A 20,771-nucleotide genomic window follows, 5' to 3' on the forward strand; every position below is an offset into this window, starting at 1 on the left:
AATAATCATCATTCAGAACACTTTGACAATAAATCTATTCACTTAGCTTGGTTTAAACTTTAATTGGGCATAAAAAAGGTTGTTGAGATGATTATCATTATTAGAAATCACCTTTTTATTCTATTCGTTTTGGTAGGATATCGCTTTAGGGTGAACATAAGCCTATACGAGAATACCATGGATTCAACTTAATAATTAATAATAATGTGTTTTTTTATATTGCATTTTGCTTAAGCCCAATTTTGTATTCTGTCTGATGATTTTTATTAAATGGTGGTTGTTAAAATATCACTATTAGCAAGGCAAAACTCTTTGTATGAAGAATCATAACAAAATACTCACTCACCACAATTTGTCCATCGATGCACGAAGAGGGCCCTTTTCTGCAGATGTCTGATGAGATTAAATATTGATTTCTTGATTTTTGCCTTAGCGATAATTACTGATATTTGTTTTGGCATTTAACTTACATGTTATGCATTGTAAAGCTAGGCGAAAGAAATTATGAATAATTTAAAAATATGATGGTTTTTGCTTTGCGTTAGGTTTTGTTCCAAAAATACATTACAGATTCTTTCTCCAGCAATGGAATTCTGTTTACTTCAATTTTGATATCCAAATTTCAAGATTTAGTTCTGTCTCTGCTTTTGAAATGATACAATAATCTGATGTTTTAGCGCTTGATGATTTCGTCTTTTTCTTACTGCTCTGTAAAACGACTGGTACAGTTCAGTCACATGCAATGAATTATTCCGGTTTTTGAGTACTGCAGAGCGGTATTAGATGACGCCACATTTATGACTAATGTGTGATGCTTGATGATCTGCCTAAGGTGTTGTTGCTAAGTATAAATTTTGGGGGTATCCCTAATGCAGTGGTGGCGGTGGTTGCTTTGTTCAATGTTGGTTCTGCTGATCGATATGGTCCCCAATGGTTGTTGTTGGTCTCATCAACGCACAAAGATTATTTAACAGAATGGTTGCTAAGCCAAGAGGTCATAAAGTAATAAAATTTGCATACTAAGCGTCTGATTATGTGCAGATTAATTTATCCAATAGCAAAGGCGTAGGTTTGGAAGGAGCAATTTTCGAAAAAAACAAAACTCAGTAGCGGTATGTGAGAATGTAAAAAATGTGGAATGGTTCTTCTTCCGACTTCTCTCATAAGCCAACAAGCTCGTGGAAAATCTGATATTTAGGTAGTGGCAATAAATGTTCACCAACTTTTGCAGAACTGGGATGGATTATGGTTAAACGCTTGTATCACGTTTACCATTCCCCAGAATCCCTGTTCGTGGACAATGTTGTATGAACAAAATGTGATTGCAGATCTCCAAAATATAATTGGAAAAGATTGTTATGCAAGGAATCGAAAATTTTGCTGCACATATAAATATGCCAAATCACTTGGATGTTAAAGATAATTTTGACTTCACTTTTCTTATTTAGTGGCTTTAATACTTGTACTGGAATGGATGTTCACTCTTTGGTTTTTAGACAGGAAAGGAAGTTTAAAATCACGTTCATCAAAGACGAAATGTCTAATTTAGTTGAATGTGATTAAAGTAATCATTGTTATCATATGATTAAAAACTGCAATAATGCATTTGTTGACAAATGGTTATCGTCGGGGTCAGCTGCAAAGCACCACAGTGATTTTCAAACTATAAAGGGTCAAAGCGTTATAGTTCAAAGCAGATTTAAATTTTGGAAAACATATTATTGTATAAGAATAATAAGTTTGCATAATTTTGTGTGTTGAAACGAACCAAAAATACGAAAACAAAATCAGAGATGTGTATAAAGATTTCTGAAAAAAAGAAAAAACGACCATTACACCCTGCATATAGGAGCTATAGCTATATTTTAACCGATTTACACGAAATTTGAAGTACTGTTTCTAAGATGAATTCTGTCGTAATTGCCAAAATTCAGTCCTTTTGGTGCACAATACACATTATATAGGATAGGGATATATATCTGAACCGATCTTGATAAATTTGATAGGAGTATTTTCGAGCAGTATCTGACGTCCATATGTGTGGGAGGGTACATCTATATCTGTACCGATTTTTACTAAATTTGATGTACTTGCTTTGAGTCTGAATTCGGTCGGATGTGGCAAAATGCAGGTCATTTGGACTGATATTAGCCATTTAGTGCACAATCAACCCGAAATCGGACGAAGATATATATGGGAGGTATAACTAAATTTGAACCTAAAGTTATATCTAAATTTGAACCAATTATCACCAATAGGGTACGTCATTGGGCCACACAAATATTGGGTGGAAAATTTCATCTCAATCGGATAAAGTGGTCATATTTAATCTATTTTAGGCAACTTTAAGTGAACTTGGTAAAGTACTGGATCTATATCTAGTGTTAATAAATTCATAAAACGGTATGTTATTACGTTTCCATGTTTCTCTGAAGATTGCAACCGTTTAGAAATACTTGTGTTAAAATTTGATTATTGATTTTAAACTTTCAGAACAATGTACCCCCTGACAAGCATGTTCCGTTGACCTATGGAGATCGATTTTTACTTTTTTTGGTGGAGGGTATAAAAATGCAACGAAGTCAAACGCCATAATTTTTATACCCTCCCTCCGTTTGTAACTCATCGAAATAATCATTTTAGACCCAACAAAGTATATATATTCTTGATCAGCGTAAAATTCTAAGACGATTTAGCCCTGTTTGTCCCTCTGTCCGTTTTGCACAGATCTCTCTTTTGTCTGCAGGCAGGTCAAGTTCGAAGATGGGGTATATCGGTCCACGATATCGTATAGCCCCCATATAACGGTACCCCCCGGTATTCGTCATTTTGATGATTTTAGCCACATTTTTCAACGGAATTGTCTGAAAATCCACACAAGGAGTTCCTTGTGGGCACTTTATACCTCGGCAGAGAATTATCTATATAGGTCCACGATATCGTATAGCCCCCATATAACGGTACCCCTCCCCCCCGTTATTCCGCATTTTGATGATTCTAGCCACATTTTTCAAGGGAATTTTCTGAAAATCCACACAAGGAGTTCGTTCGGAGAATTATCTTTATAGGTCCACGATATCGTATAGCCCCCATATAACGGTACCCCCGATATTTGGTATTTTGATGATTCTATCCACATTTTTCAATGGAATTGTCTGAAATTCCACAAAAGGAGTCCCTTGTGGGCATTTTACCCCCTCAAAAATAATTCTCTATATAGGTCCACGATATCGTATATCCCCCATATAACTGTACCCCCCGATATACGGTATTTTTATGATGTTAGCTACACTTTTCAATGGAATTGTCTTAAAATCCACACAAGTAGTTCCTTGTGAGTACTTCACCCCCTGTGAGAGAATTGTCTATACACGTCCACGATATCGTATATCCCCCATATAACGGTACCCCCCGATATTCGATATTTTTATGATTTTACCCACATTTTTTATCGGAATTGTCTGATGATGTTTTTATGCCATATTTTTCAACGGGATGGTCACAAGGGGTTCTTTGTACACAAGGGGTTCTTTGTGAGCACTTTACCCCCCGACAGAGAATTCTCTGTATAGGTTAATGATATCGTATAGCCCCCATATAACGTTACCCCGCGATATTTGGTATTTTGATAATTTTAGCCACATTTTCCAATCGTATTGTCTGAAAATACACACACGGAGTTCTTTGTGAACACATTACCCCTGAAACGGAATTGTCTATATATAGGTCCACAATATTGTATAACCCCATATAACGGTACTCCCCTATATTCGTTATTTTGATGATTTTAGCCACATTTTTTAACGGAATTATCTGAAATTGCACACAAGGGGTTCTTTGTGAGCACTTTACCCCCTGACATAGAGGGGGGTTAGCGATATCGTATAGCCCCCATATAACGGTACCCCCGTTAATCGGTATTTTGATGATTTTAGCTATATATTCCAATGGATTTTCAATGGATTTTATTTTTTTTCTAATTCGTTCCAAATGGTGGAGGGTATTCAAAGCTCGGCGCCGAAATTACTGCTTTTTTACTTGTTGAATATTAAACTTATGTGTGTGACTTCCCAGAAAATAAACGGAGAAGGCTTCCATTTTTAATAAATTCGTTATCTACACGTTATTGGTATTATTTGTATTAAAAGCTTTTTCGGACATTCCTACCATTGTTCATTTTTATATGTGTAGCACAAGGGCACTTTTCCAAACACTGATATATTCCAAGTTATTTGCCAAAAAGTGTTTTAAGATAACAAAACGGTAATTGTCGTATTTTATTTATTATACCCTCCACCATACTATGGAGGGTATATTTATTTTGTCATTCCATTTGTAACTCATCGAAATACTCATGTCAGACCCAACAAAGTATATATATTCTTGATCAGCGTAAAAATCTAAGTCGAGTTAGCGATGTCCGTCTGTCTGTTGTAATCACGCTATCTTTCGAACGAATAGAGATAGAAGGCTACAATTTTGCACACATGTTTATTGTTCCAGTAGGCAGGTTAAGTTCGTAAATGTAGGTCCACGTCTTCGTATAGCCCCTATATAACGGTACCTCCCGATATTCGGTATTTTGATGATTTTAGCGATATTATTCACCGGAATTGTTTCAAATTTGGTATTTGAAGTTCGAAAAGGATACTACAGCTTAATACAGAAAATTGTCTGTGCAGGTCCACGTCTTCATATAGCCCCCATATAACGGTACCTCCAGATATTCGGTATTTTGATGATTTTAGCGAAATTATTAACCGGAATTGTTTCAAATTTGGCATTTGAAGTTCGAAAAGGATACTACAGCTTAATACAGAAAATTGTCTGTGCAGGTCCACGTCTTCATATAGCCCCCATATAGCGGTACCTCCAGATATTCGGTATTTTGATGACTTTAGCGTCATTATTCAACGTTGTAGTTTCAAATTACGCAATTAGAGTTCGTAATGGGAATTTGAAGTAAGAAATAGAAGCTACAGCATGTGACAGAAAATTATCTACTCAGGTCCAGTTCTTCGTATAGCTCCGATATAACGGTACCTCCCTATATACGGTATTTTGATGAATTTAGCTACATTATTCACTGCTTATTTCAAGTTTCGAATTTGAATATGGCAATGGCTCATGAAAAAACAATGTCTATGTAAGTTCGGCCCGGCCGAACTTACTGCTTTTTTACTTGTTTTTATCTAACCCTGCATATAGGAGCTATAGCTATATTTTAACCGATTTACACGAAATTTGAAGTACTGTTTCTAAGATGAATTCTGTCGTAATTGCCAAAATTCAGTCCTTTTGGTGCACAATACACATTATATCGGATAGGGATATATATCTGAACCGATCTCGATAAATTTGACAGGAGTATTTTCGAGCAGTATCTGACGTCCATATGTGTGGGAGGGTACATCTATATCTGTACCGATTTTTACTAAATTTGATGTACTTGCTTTGAGTCTGAATTCGGTCGGATGTGGCAAAATTCAGGTCATTTGGACTGATATTAGCCATTTAGTGCACAATCAACCCGAAATCGGACGAAGATATATATGGGAGGTATAACTAAATTTGAACCTAAAGTTATATCTAAATTTGAACCAATTATCACCAATAGGGTACGTCATTGGGCCACACAAATATTGGGTGGAAAATTTCATCTCAATCGGATAAAGTGGTCATATTTAATCTATTTTAGGCAACTTTAAGTGAACTTGGTAAAGTACTGGATCTATATCTAGTGTTAATAAATTCATAAAACGGTATGTTATTACGTTTCCATGTTTCTCTGAAGATTGCAACCGTTTAGAAATACTTGTGTTAAAATTTGATTATTGATTTTAAACTTTCAGAACAATGTACCCCCGACAAGCATGTTCCGTTGACCTATGGAGATCGATTTTTACTTTTTTCGGTGGAGGGTATAAAAATGCAACGAAGTCAAACGCCATAATTTTTATACCCTCCCTCCGTTTGTAAATCATCGAAATAATCATTTTAGACCCAACTAAGTATATATATTCTTGATCAGCGTAAAATTCTAAGACGATTTAGCCCTGTTTGTCCGTCTGTCCGTTTTGCACAGATCTCTCTTTTGTCTGCAGGCAGGTCAAGTTCGAAGATGGGGTATATCGGTCCACGATATCGTATAGCCCCCATATAAAGGTACCCCCCCGGTATTCGTCATTTTGATGATTTTAGCCACATTTTTCAACGGAATTGTCTGAAAATCCACACAAGGAGTTCCTTGTGGGTACTTTATACCTCGGCAGAGAATTATCTACATAGGTCCACGATATCGTATAGCCCCCATATAACGGTACCCCTCCCCCCCGTTATTTCGCATTTTGATGATTCTAGCCACATTTTTCAAGGGAATTTTCTGAAAATCCACACAAGGAGTTCGTTGTGGGTACTTTATACCTCGGCAGAGAATTATCTTTATAGGTCCATGATATCGTATAGCCCCCATATAACGGTACCCCCGATATTTGGTATTTTGATGATTCTATCCACATTTTTCAATGGAATTGTCTTAAAATCCACACAAGTAGTTCCTTGTGAGTACTTCACCCCCTGTGAGAGAATTGTCTATACACGTCCACGATATCGTATATCCCCCATATAACGGTACCCCCCGATATTCGATATTTTTATGATTTTACCCACATTTTTTATCGGAATTGTCTGATGATGTTTTCATGCCATATTTTTCAACGGGATGGTCACAAGGGGTTCTTTGTACACAAGGGGTTCTTTGTGAGCACTTTACCCCCCGACAGAGAATTCTCTGTATAGGTTAATGATATCGTATAGCCCCCATATAACGGTACCCCGCGATATTTGGTATTTTGATGATTTTAGCCACATTTTCCAATCGTATTGTCTGAAAATCCACACACGGAGTTCTTTGTGAGCACTTTACCCCTGAAACGGAATTGTCTATATAGGTCCACAATATTGTATAACCCCATATAACGGTACTCCCCTATATTCGGTATTTTGATGATTTTAGCCACATTTTTTAACGGAATTATCCGAAATTGCACACAAGGGGTTCTTTGTGAGCACTTTACCCCCTGACATAGAGGGGGGTTAACGATATCGTATAGCCCCCATATAACGGTACCCCCGTTAATCGGTATTTTGATGATTTTAGCTATATATTCCAATGGATTTTCAATGGATTTTATTTTTTTCTAATTCGTTCCAAATGGTGGAGGGTATTCAAAGCTCGGCGCCGAAATTACTGCTTTTTACTCGTTGAATATTAAACTTATGTGTGTGACTTCCCAGAAAATAAACGGAGAAGGCTTCCATTTTTAATAAATTCTTTATCTACACGTTATTGGGATTATTTGTAGTAAAAACTTTTTCGGACATTCCTACCATTGTTCATTTTTATATGTGTAGCACAAGGGCACTTTTCCAAACACTGATATATTCCAAGTTATTTGCCAAACAGTGTTTTAAGATAACAAAGCGGTAATTGTCGTATTTTATTTATTATACCCTCCACCATACTATGGAGGGTATATTTATTTTGTCATTCCATTTGTAACTCATCGAAATACTCATGTCAGACCCAACAAAGTATATATATTCTTGATCAGCGTAAAAATCTAAGTCGAGTTAGCGATGTCCGTCTGTCTGTTGTAATCACGCTATCTTTCGAACGAATAGAGATAGAAGGCTACAATTTTGCACACATGTTTATTGTTCCAGTAGGCAGGTTAAGTTCGTAAATGTAGGTCCACGTCTACGTATAGCCCCTATATAACGGTACCTCCCGATATTCGGTATTTTGATGATTTTAGCGATATTATTCACCGGAATTGTTTCAAATTTGGTATTTGAAGTTCGAAAAGGATACTACAGCTTAATACAGAAAATTGTCTGTGCAGGTCCACGTCTTCATATAGCCCCCATATAACGGTACCTCCAGATATTCGGTATTTTGATGATTTTAGCGAAATTATTAACCGGAATTGTTTCAAATTTGGCATTTGAAGTTTGAAATGAATACTACAGCCTAAGACAGAAAATTGTGTGTGCAGGTCCACGTCTTCGTATAGCCCCCATATAACGATACCTCCCAATATTCGGTATTTTGATGACTTTAGCGTCATTTTTCACCGTTGTAGTTTCAAATTACGCAATTAGAGTTCGTAATGGGAATTTGAAGTAAGAAATAGAAGCTACAGCATGTGACAGAAAATTATCTACGCAGGTCCAGTTCTTCGTATAGCTCCGATATAACGGTACCTCCCTATATACGGTATTTTGATGAACTTAGCTACATTATTCACGGTTATTTCAAGTTTCGAATTTGAATATGGTAATGGCTTATGAAAAAACAATGTCTATGTAGGTTCGGCCCGGCCGAACTTACTGCTTTTTTACTTGTTTTTATCTAACCCTGCATATAGGAGCTATAGCTATATTTTAACCGATTTACACGAAATTTGAAGTACTGTTTCTAAGATAAATTCTGTCGTAATTGCCAAAGTTCAGTGTTTTTGGTGCACAATACACATTATATCGGATAGGGATATATATCTGAACCGACAGGAGTATTTTCGAGCAGTATCTGACGTCCATATGTGTGGGAGGGTACATCTATATCTGTACCGATTTTTACTAAATTTGATGTACTTGCTTTGAGTCTGAATTCGGTCGGATGTGGCAAAATTCAGGTCATTTGGACTGATATTAGCCATTTAGTGCACAATCAACCCGAAATCGGACGAAGATATATATGGGAGGTATAACTAAATTTGAACCTAAAGTTATATCTAAATTTGAACCGATTATCACCAATAGGGTACGTCATTGGGCCACACAAATATTGGGTGGAAAATTTCATCTCAATCTGATAAAGTGGTCATATTTAATCTATTTTAGGCAACTTTAAGTGAACTTGGTAAAGTACTGGATCTATATCTAGTGTTAATAAATTCATAAAACGGTATGTTATTACGTTTCCATGTTTCTCTGAAGATTGCAACCGTTTAGAAATACTTGTGTTAAAATTTGATTATTGATTTTAAACTTTCAGAACAATGTACCCCCCGACAAGCATGTTCCGTTGACCTATGGAGATCGATTTATACCTCGCCGATTTTTGCTGTCTTCATGCGAAAAAAATCTGAAATTGGCAGTTGGTCATCCTTCACGGGATGTGCTACAACTAGTAATATACATTGGATAATCATCATTTTATATTGATGCATATATTCAATTTACTTTCTAGTGCACGAGTATAAACTACTGGAGAGAAAATGCATTTATACCTATGATGAATGTTATTAACGAAATGAATAGCGGTCGCATATACAGCCTTGTGGATCCAGCTATTATATCCTCTGTTTCAACAGCTAGTTTAAAAATTAGGGTACGGGATCCCGGTAAAATAGGCTTGGATTGGCCATGCAAACCTCGAGCTAAGCCCTGCGCCTATTCAGACATAACATTTGATCTACCGGACTATAATACGAGTTGTGGTAAGTAATTTTTAAAAAAGTTAGAAATTAGCATCAATGGAAATATATACAGGGTGAGATGAAGAAACTGCAACAAAGTCAAACGCCATAATTTTTACTTTTTTATATTACAGTGTTGGCTTGTTTGTTCGGGATACCGTAGTATTTTGTTGTTGCAAAATGGTCATGCTTTATCCCTTTATTGTTGTTTTTATAAAACAACGTTTGTTTATTAGTGGAGAACGATGATAATGTTTACCAGGGGGTAAGGCAGGGAATACCTAGGTTTCGGAAAGAGCCACCAATCCTCATCAGTTCCCTTGTTTTTTGTCTGGGATATTCTCCCCACAAGTTATTTAAAAAATAACTTCTATCACAAAAAAAAAATTACCCAAGTGACGAGATCGTAAGCTCAATAGAAGAGGAACCAAGTAATTAAATAAAACTAAAATTCGGTTGGAAAGTCTTCTAAATCTTACAACCGCAATTATAAACATTTACATCTTTCTACTACTTCATTCAGGTTGAACAAAAGCATAACAAGTGGAGAAAGATGTAAATGTTTATAAGATGTAAATGTGTATTGTTTTCCAGAAAAAAATCCAGACACAATAGTCCAACGGATCGGATCACAATTTAACATCGTAAAACGAGATTAGCCGTTTTCTTTAGCTTACATTCAGAATTCAAACAAGAAGAAAATGTTAACTTAAATAAGGCATGTCAAATTAAAAAAAATTCATAAGATATTTAAAATTATAAAAAATAAAAAAAAAATTAAATTGCAAATTTTTAGATGTTATTCTTTTTTGTCAAGAGACCATTTCGTAATGGTGTAAATTGTCAAAATCAGGCCAAAAGTATTTGAGTTATAAGCGTAGTAACTAACATAAATTTCCTTTATATGTATAGATGGTTAAATAATACTTTATTTTGTTCACAAAAAAAGTGGAATTCAATATGATAAGTCAAATTGAAAAAATTTAACATTACATAAAATTGAAAAAAAAAAAAATTTGATCTTGTTCACGGATTTGTTACAGGAAATGTTTAAAGGTTCTTACGAATTTAGCCAATAGAATGGGCTATCATTTTGAAGTTAGATTCCATTGAAAAATTTTCCTTTATTTTAAAATGTTTTGCAATGAAATAGTCGATCTTAGCGATTTTAAACATAGAAGAAAGTCTTAAAGTCGGGCGGGGCCGACTTTATGATACCCTACACCACTTTGCTAATTTAGTAGAGCTCCGCATAACAATTAAACGTTTTAATGGAAGGATTCAACATACACGCTGCAATTATAATTATTAAAGGACTATATATGCCGAAGCATTTGTGTCTTTTAAATTCGGACTTGTATTGCCCATTTGGTGCACAATTAATTTGAAACCGGATAAAAATATATATGGGAGCTATATCCAAACCGGAACCGATTTCAATAAAATTTGGCGAAGATATTTCTGAGCTGTATTTGATATATTCCCAGAATACCGTTGTTACGGAGTGCATATTACGGCTGTGGGTAACATATATAACAAATCGGATGAGCAGTATATATGGGAGCTATAGCTATATCTGAACCGATCTTCACCAAATTTGATATACTAGCTTCGGTCGTAAGTGCCAAATTCCATCCCATTTGGACAAATATTAGATGTTTTGTGCAGCTATATCCAAATCTGAACCGATCTGAACTCGGTAAAATTTGGCATACTTATTTTCAGGCCTAATTTGGTTGTATGTGCAAAATTTCATACCATTCCGGCTGATATTACACGTTTGGTGCACAATAAAAGACAAATCGGACGAAGATATATATGGGAGCTATATCTAAGTTTTGACCGATTATCTCCAATTTTAATAGGGTTCGTCCTTGGGCTAAACAAATGATTTCACCTGGATAGGGCAATAAATGCGAACTGTACTTTGTTTACAAAAATACGTGGACAGACGGACAGAGGGACTCACGGACATGCATAAATCGACTCAGAATGTGATTCTATGCAGATCATCAAAAAGAACTATGGGTCTATCTCGTTTCCTTTTGCCTGTTACAAACAAATGCACAAAGACATAATACCCTGACCTCCTTGTGGTGTAGAATATAAAAAAGAAATCATGAAAAACAAAACAGTACTATTGTACGTTCAAAAAGTCAAAATGAAAAGTTTCAAATTTCCCATTTTTACGCTCAAAAAGTCGGAATGAAAACTTTCAAATTTCACATTTTTACGTTTTGGATTGTATCCTTTTCTGCCAAGAGACAATTCCGAATTTTTCGCAATCAGAACAGGGGTTCTTGAGTATATATAACTAACACAAGTTTATTTTATATAATATACTAGCTGAACCCTGCGCGCTTCGCTACTCCTTTACATTTTCTTATATACGAATATTTCAAAATCAAAATCTTATATACGATTATTTGTTGGTTCAAAAACAAAACAAAAAAAAAAAAAAAAACAAATGAAAAACAAGTAAGCAAAGGCTACAGTCGAGCGGGTCGACCGTTGAATACCCTACAACACTATAATAAACGATACAGTTCATATAGGCGAGATACTCGAAAGAATTGCACAAGATATTGTGACAAATAATAAAAGAAAACAATCAGGTTTCGTTCTCTAATTTTCGAATAATAGCAACTTAAACTAATTTGCTCATTTCCAATTTATTGGTAGGTGTTGCACGTAAATGGTCTTCCTAGATCTGGAACCAATATTTCCCAAAGACCCATAGTCTCTCAGAAGTGGCAAAAGATTAACATTTATTATTGGTTTTTGACTGAAACGCATCTATATGAGATATAGACATTTGACTATATTCTTCAACTAAATCAGCGTTAACGAAATAGTCAGAAGTGCGTCTTTCCTGTATTTGTGAATTCTCCAAGAAGTCACTGTAATGGACATTTTCGTATTTTGTCTACAAAAGGCAAACTATTTCACACATTGAATATTTTTGGATGGCCATCCAAAACTGCTTGGCTTTTGCAATGTGTATTAACCCCCATTCAAATGTGCGCGAGGATCGGGCAATAATTACGACCTGCTGACAATTTTGCAGTTTTTTGGTCCATTTCAACCCCTAAATATATGGCGATCATCTTCAAAAAGAGTAGGCTTCTATTCTGACCCTCATCTTATCCCCATGCAAAATTTCGTAAGGATCGGGCCATAAATGCGATCTGTATATGATATCCTGATATCCTAACTACTTAGTTTTGTTAGCTGTAGAAATATTACCAAATGTTTAATTCAAAATGAAAATATGCCAAAAATATGACAAAATTGAAAAAATATGAGAAAATTTACAAAATCAATATTTTCATCTTTAGAGAGATATTTTTATGCGATTTTTTATGCGTTTTTTCTTTTCTGCCAAGAGGACATTCTGAATTAATGAGAACTGTCGAAATCAGTTCAGCCGTTCTCGACATAAAAGAGATCTTTCAAGCATATCTTCTTTGATAGACATGTATATCGCACATATTTTGCTATATATCCGATTTGTTGGATGTTAACATCAATGTAAAGATCAGAAGTAACCCTGTCATGGCTTTGTGATTTCGCCGGGAATGAAAAATTTCGAATTTTTTCAATACAAAAGATATGGTCTATTTTACCCGCTAAATATAATCCGATGATCACCCAAATTGGTAGGCTTCTTCCCCGCCCTAAACTCTAGCTACATGCGAAATTCCGCGTCGATTGGTCTATAAATGCGACCTGTATAGCTACTGCAAAATCCGACTATTTTTTTAGTATTTGGTCCATTTCAACCCCTAAACATTTGGCGATCATCTCCAAAAGAAATAGGCTTCTATTTTGACATTAACCCCACCTCCATACTAAATTTCGTGAAGATCGGGCCATAATTGCGACCTGTACAGTGATTACAAATTAACATGGACAGACGGACAGACGGACGGACGGACATACATAGCTAGATCGACTCAGCTCGGCGAGCTAGGAAGATCCATATATACTTTCCTATATGGGAAACCAATATTTCGAGGTGTTACATAAATTCTGGCCCAATCAAACTTATAATACCCCCAACACATAGTGTTGTAGGGTATAAAAAAATTTAAAAACGTAATTATTGTAATACTTTAATGCGTAAATTTTATAGCAAATTCCAAGCGCACAGGAAACTGCAATCTTTTGAAGTTGAGTGGCATTTCTGTTGCAATTAGTGAATTCGAGGCAGCAACATACTTCGTAAATAAATCCTCAATTAAATTGTGTGTGTTTTCATTGGAGTCGGATATGTATGTATGTCTTTGGTGCATAATATATTTTCGTTGGTTGGTAATGGAATCAGTTGAGAACGATTTGCACATATGTTTGTACAAACGTTCGTCATACCCCGAGTAAGGTTTTGAAAGAAAAAAATACTGACCACAGCCACTTTTACGCCCACTAGTTCGATTTATCTAAACTCCTTATATTTGCCAAATAATGAAGATATCGGTTTCAAAATTGTTACATGAGATACTGTTGACTTTCACACCAATCCAAAGTATTTATTTGGGGGCTGAGGAACTGACCACACCTATTTTTTAATGTGTATATATATAAACCGATTATTGTTCCTTGGTAATTGAATCAGTTGAGAAGGGCTGGAAAGATTTGGATAATATATTTCTTTTATATTCGTCCTATCCCGAGTTAGGCTTTTTTGCAAAAAATGGCACCGTCCAATTTTACGCCCATTTTTTTGATATTTTCCAAAATCATGAAGATGTCAGTTTCACAGTTTGTATAGGAGGTAATATTGACTCTCCCTCCAAACCTGGGTATTTGTTTGGGAGCAGAGGCTGGACCGATTTGACTTAAATTTTATTTTGGTTATTTGCAATTACAGTGGAAACGTTTTCATGAAAGAACATTTTGAGAAAAGCTTCTAAAAAGATCGCGAAACTGCAAAAGTTGACTGTTCTATTTTGATATAGAATTTTGTGCAGAATTGTTTCAGAATGTCTTTGGAATTGAAAATTTTTATTGAAAAAAAAAAAAAAAAAAAACGAAAAAAAACATGGAAAAAGTCGAATGTTTACCGGCATTATTATACCTAAACGGAACGGATATATCCTACCTTTACAATACTTTTTATTGAGGTTTGAAAATTTGATTAAATACGATGAGATATCGAATATAAAGAGGTACTGGGGCATAGAAAATAAATAATAAAGTGGACTTTTGTTGTAATTTTTTGGAAATGAAAATGCTTTTGAGCCCTTCAAAATATCTCAAATCGGCCAAAATTTATTTTATTTATTTATTTAATCTATTAGTCTATGGATAATTCCTTACAGACTATATATGTACATAACATAGTGGCGGGTAGTACGTTGAGGAACATTGAAATTTATGTTGTTAACAAGAAAACCAGCAGAAATATCACCCATAATCACATTATAAAGAAATGAGACATTTAGCATTTTTCTACGGCTTTCCAGAGTTGGCAGCTTGATCAGTGAGAGTCTATCAGTGTATGGTGGAAGATTATCATATGAAAAGTTCAAACTTCGTAGACAGAAAAGTAAGAATTGTTTTTGAACAGACTCGATGCGGTCGCTGTGTGTTTTATAAATTCGATCCCATATGACCGAAGAGTATTCCAAAATTGGGCGAACAATTGACATGTATAAATTTTTTGAAACATAAGGATCCTTAAACTCTTTACTCCAACGTTTCACAAAACCAAGAACTGATTTTGTTTTGTTTATAGAAACAGAAATATGAGATTTAAAGTTAAGTTTACAATCCAATACAACTCCAAGATCAACGAATGTATCAACTTTTTCCAGAGAATAATCACCGAGGGTGTAACAAGTATCCAATAATTTTTTTCTTGTGAATCTCATAAGTTTGCATTTCGAATAATTAATTTCCATAAGATTAATGTTGCACCAGTTAACAAACGAATTCAAATCATTTTGAAGCAACTGATTCTTACATATCTCCGAAATGCTAAGAAATATTTTCACATCGTCGGCATACATCAAAATATTTGAAAATTTTATAGATGAAGGTAGATCATTTATAAATAAAGAAAATAGGATTTGTCCTAGATGACTTCCTTGTGGGACTCCAGAAGAAACCATAATACTCTTCGAAATGGCGTTTTTAAAACATACTTTTTGTGTTCTATTTTGTAGATATGAAAAAATCCATTCGGAACTTCTATTTGTAAATCCAATGTTTTTAAGTTTTAATCGTAATAATTTATGATTAACTTTATCGAATGCCTTGCTGAAATCTGTGAAAATTACATCAGATTGCTTTCCTTGAAGAAATCCTCGATTTATAACTGTAGTGAACTGAATGAGGTTTGTTGTTGTAGAACACTTCCTCTGAAATCCATGCTGATAGGGTGAAACAATAGAACTAATGCAATGGATAAGGTTTTCAGTAAGCAGTTTTTCGAAAAGCTTTGGTATGACGCTTAATTTTGCTATTCCTCGGTAATTGGCCACATCAGATTTATTTCCGTTTTTAAAGAGTGGAATGATATACGATGTTTTCCAAACCTCAGGAAAAACAGCTTGAGTTATGGAAGCATTGAACAATATGGTAAGAGGATAAACAAAAGCATCGGCGCACTTCCTTAGGATGCAACTCGGGATATTATCTGGTCCAAAATCAATAATATATCAATAAGCACAATCAATAAAGCACATTTGGTCGACGATTTTTTAGGAAATAATATTATATGAGTAGTATATGTAAATGTATACCTTTTGTAACATCAATCATCCTAAGAATAATATAAAAGCCTGTGCAAAGTTTGAAAGACGCATATTAAATTTGGTGACCTCTATCATAATTGAAAATGATGAACGGAGAGGCTCACGAGGCATGGTGAACGGAGAGGCTTGCGATGCGTATTTATTTCTATTTAGTCGAATCATCATTTTTACTAAAAATTGTGCAACTTTTGTAAGCCAGATCTGTGAATTATTATGCTTTAAAAACTATGCATAAAAGACTAAAACTACGGGCCGGCAACGCGGCTGGTATATATATAAATCAATTGTTGTTCGTTAATGAAATCAGTTGAGAACGGCTGGATCGATTCGCATAATTTTTTTGTACAAACGTTCGTCATACCTAGAGTTAGGTTTTTAAAGAAAAAAATATTGACCACGTCTATGAAGATATCGCCAAATAATGAAGATATCGGGTTTAAAATTATTACACGACAAACTGTTGACGACAAACTGTTGACTTTCCCTCCAATCCTAAGTATTTATTTGGGGGCTGAGGAACTGACCACGCCTACTTCTTAATCTATATATAAAACAACTGTTGTTCGTTGGTAATTGAATCACTTGAGATCGGCTAGAACTATTTGTATATTTTTTAAATTTTCGTCCTACTCCGATTTATGGTTTTATGCAAAGGAAAATTTTGCGCCCATTTTTTCGATTTATCTAAAATCCTAATATGTGCCAAAATCATGCAGATATCTGCTCCACAGTTAGTATACGACGTAATCTTTACTCTCCCTCCAACCCTAGGTATCTGTTTGGGGTCAGAGTAACTGGCGGCACCTACTTCTTTGAATTTATAATAAAAAAAATTGAAAAAGTATAGTAACACACGGCTGGTCCGATTTGACTCAAATTTTCTTTTGGTTATTTGTAATTACAGTGGAAACGTTGTCATGAAAGAAAATTTTGAGAAAAATCGTGGAACTGAAAAAATTGACTGTTCTATTATGATATGGAATTTTGTGTAGAATTGTTTCAGAATTCCTTTAGGAATTGAAAATTGTTATTGAAAAAAAAAAAAAAAATCGAGAAAGTTTGCATATTTTCTATAAATGCTGTTATATGGTTGCCATACCCAAATTTTCAATTTTGATTAGATATGGAAATAATTCATCCAATGAGAACTCAAAATTCAAAATTCTTTGGGACTTCAATCAGTGAAATACCGTATATGAAATGCACTGTAATATGCGGACTATACAAAATAGTGGAGTGAATTGAAAATATAGTAAGAAAAGGATTCATATAATCGGAAAATTCTTCCGAACTCTTACGGGCACTATGCGATGTCAGTAATTACACTGCGCCGACAGACAATCTTGGGGTTAGGTTGGTAAATAAAATTCCTAAAAGTGGGGTTCCGTATCTAACTTTTTTAGAGTTCATTTTATATAGCTTAATATTTTGCCCTATACTCCGCAAAAGTTACGATAAAGTTTTAAATTTTATACAGTCCTAGGGGTTACATGAGTAATCATTTGCACAAAATATGTATCTAAACTCCTTATGTTTGCCAAATAATGAAGATATCGGTTTCAAAATTGTTACATGAAATACTGTTGACTCTCACATTAACCCTAAGTATTTATTTGGGGGCTGAGGAACTGACCACACCTACTTTTTAATGTGTATATATATAAACCGATTATTGTTCCTTGGTAATTGAATCAGTTGAGAAGGGCTGGAAAGATTTGGATAATATACTTTTTTATATTCGTCCTATCCTGAGTTAGGTTTTTTTGCAAAAAATGACACCGTCCAATTTTACGCCCATTATTTTATGATACCCTACACCACTTTGCTAATTTAGTAGAGCTCCACATAACAATTAAAAGTTTATATGGGAGAATTCAATCATACAAGCTATGATTATAATTATAATTTAAAGTTCAAAGGACTAACTATGTCGAAGCATTTGTATCTTTTAAATTCGGACTTGTGTTGCCCATTTGGTGCACAAATAATTTAAAATCGGATAAAAATATATATGGGAGCTATATCCAAATCTGCACCGATCTCTATAAAATTTGGCAAAGATATTTCTGAGCTATATTTGATATATTTCCCTGAATATCGTTGTTACGGAGTCCATATTACGGTTGTGGGTAACAAATATAACAAATCGGATGAACAATATGTATGAAAGCTATAGCTATATCTAAACCGATCTTCATGAAATTTGACATACTAAGTCATAAGTGCCAAATTCTATCCCATTTAGACAAATATTAGACGTTTGGTGCACAATAAAAGGTAAATCGGACGAAGTTATATATGGGAGCTATATCCAAATCTGAACCGATCTCGATAAAATTTGGCAAATGTATTTCTGAGCTGTATTTGATATATTTCCCCAAATATTGATGTTGCAGAGTGCATATTACGGCTGCGGAGGACAAAAATAACAAATCGGATAAACATTATATATGGGAGCTATAGCTATATCTGCACCGATTTCGATCATACTTATTTTCCAAATTAGGCCTGGGTGTATATGCAAAATTCCATAGTATTCGGGCTGATATTACACGTTTGGCGCACATTAAAAACAAATCGGACTAAGATATATATGGGAGCTATATCTAAATTTTGGCCGATTATCTTCAATTTCAATAGGGTTCCTCCTTGGGTGAAACAAATAATCTGTGCGACCTGTACTTTGTTTACAAAAATACATGGACGGACGGACATGCATAAATCGACTCAGAATGTGATTCAATGCAGATCATCAAAAGGGACTATGGGTCTATCTCGTTTCCTTTTGCCTGTTACAAACAAATGCACAAAGACATAATACCCTGACCACCTTGTGGGGTAGGATATAAAAATTTAAAAAAGTATAGTAACAAAGTTTAAAGTTTTCAATTTATACAGTCCTAGGAATCATTTGCACAAATGAGGAATCATTTGCACAAAATATGTATCAGAACGTAATAGTTCTAGCCTGTCCCAAGTGATTCAATTACCAAAGAACAACAATTGTTTTATATATAGATTAAAAAATAGGCGTGGTCAGTTCCTCAGCCCCCAAATAAATACTTAGAATTGGAGGAAAGTATATCGTGTAATAATTTTAAAACTGATATCTTCATTATTTTTTCCTTTAAAAACCTAACTCGGGGTATGACGAACGTTTGTACAAAAAAATATGCAAATCGATCCAGCCGTTCTCAAATGATTCCATTACCAACGAACAACAATTGATTTTTTTACATAAATATAATTAGCTAAACACGGCGCGCTTCGCTACTCCTTTCGCTTTTATATGCATTTAAAATTGTATGTATGAATATTTGTTGGTTAAAAAATAAATAAAAAATCAAAAAGCGTAAACAAACAAATAGTTGCCAGGAACAGCTGACCATAAGAAAAGCAGGAACTTTACAAATTTAGTTATTTTTTTAGTTATTATAAGTTATGTTATATTAATAGTATCCTCAATTATATTGTTGAGTAGTTTTTTACTGTTAGCCTAATACCATTGCAAAGACGTTGTGGGGCAATGCTTCTTAACAAAATCATATCCAAATCTGAAACGATTTCAATTCCAAGTGGAATTTCAGGAAAATATGTTCATCGGCTTTCGAGTCCATAAATTACGAACAAACAATCATACAAACATTTTCCTCTTTTATAGATATAGAAACATTGAAACAATGAAGATGAAAGTCATAAACTAATACTAGTTTTTAAAATGTTTGCATTATTATCTTCTTTTTAAACTGCAAACCCCAGCGAACGCGATTGGATAAAAACAAGTTGAAAAAGTATCAGTCGGTTTTACCGACATATGTATACCCTCAGCCAAGGTTCGATTATCTATTCTATCTATATATATAAAAATCAATTGTTGTTTGTTGGTAACGGAATCAGTTAAAAACGGCTGGACCGATTTGCATAATTTTTTGTACAAACGTTCGTCATACCCCGAGTTAGGTTTTTAAAGAAAAAAATATTGACCACGTCTACTTTTACGCCCACTATCTTGATTTATCCAAAATCCTTATATTTGCCAAAATAATGAAGATATCGGTTTGAGAATTGTTACATGAGATACTGTTGGCTTTCCATCCAACCCTAAGTACTTATTTAGGGGCTGAGGAACGCGCTGTTAAATCTGTCTCTCCATATGTAAAAGAAAGTTGTGTTAGTTACTACGCTTATAACATAAAGACCGCCGGTCTGATTTTAACGATTCAGATAAATTCGGAATTGCCTCTTGGCGGAAAAGCATAAAATCCAAAAAAATCACATAAAAATGTAAAATATTGAACATTTTCATTTTGACTTTTAAAATGTACAATAGTAATGTTTTATTTTGCATGATTTGTTTCCGTTTTGACTTACTATTTTCGAATGTACATTTGTAGTGTTTTTTTCTGTTTTTTTTTTTTTTTTGGGAATTCCAAGTTTTTTTGGGTAGTATAAAGCGACAACGGATAAAAGTATTATTTATAGATTATATGTATTTATTGGGTAATACGAATAATATCAGAAGAGAATAAGA

General features: G+C 34.4%; 1 protein-coding gene across 4 annotated transcripts in view; it reads left to right on the plus strand.

The window, feature by feature from the left end:
- LOC101901823 (protein cortex) overlaps positions 1–20,771 on the plus strand; it is a 140,184-nt gene that overhangs the window by 38,404 nt on the left and 81,009 nt on the right. For all 4 annotated transcript variants that reach the window (XM_059129164.1, XM_059129165.1, XM_059129166.1 and 1 more), the window contains 2 exons: positions 9,059–9,193; positions 9,254–9,503. In XM_059129164.1, the coding sequence (XP_058985147.1) occupies positions 9,059–9,193; positions 9,254–9,503 (385 nt within the window). The remainder of the gene's footprint in view (positions 1–9,058; positions 9,194–9,253; positions 9,504–20,771) is intronic.

Source organism: Musca domestica, unplaced genomic scaffold (assembly GCF_030504385.1).
Source record: "Musca domestica strain aabys unplaced genomic scaffold, Musca_domestica.polishedcontigs.V.1.1 6, whole genome shotgun sequence".
Lineage (NCBI taxonomy): Eukaryota > Metazoa > Arthropoda > Insecta > Diptera > Muscidae > Musca > Musca domestica.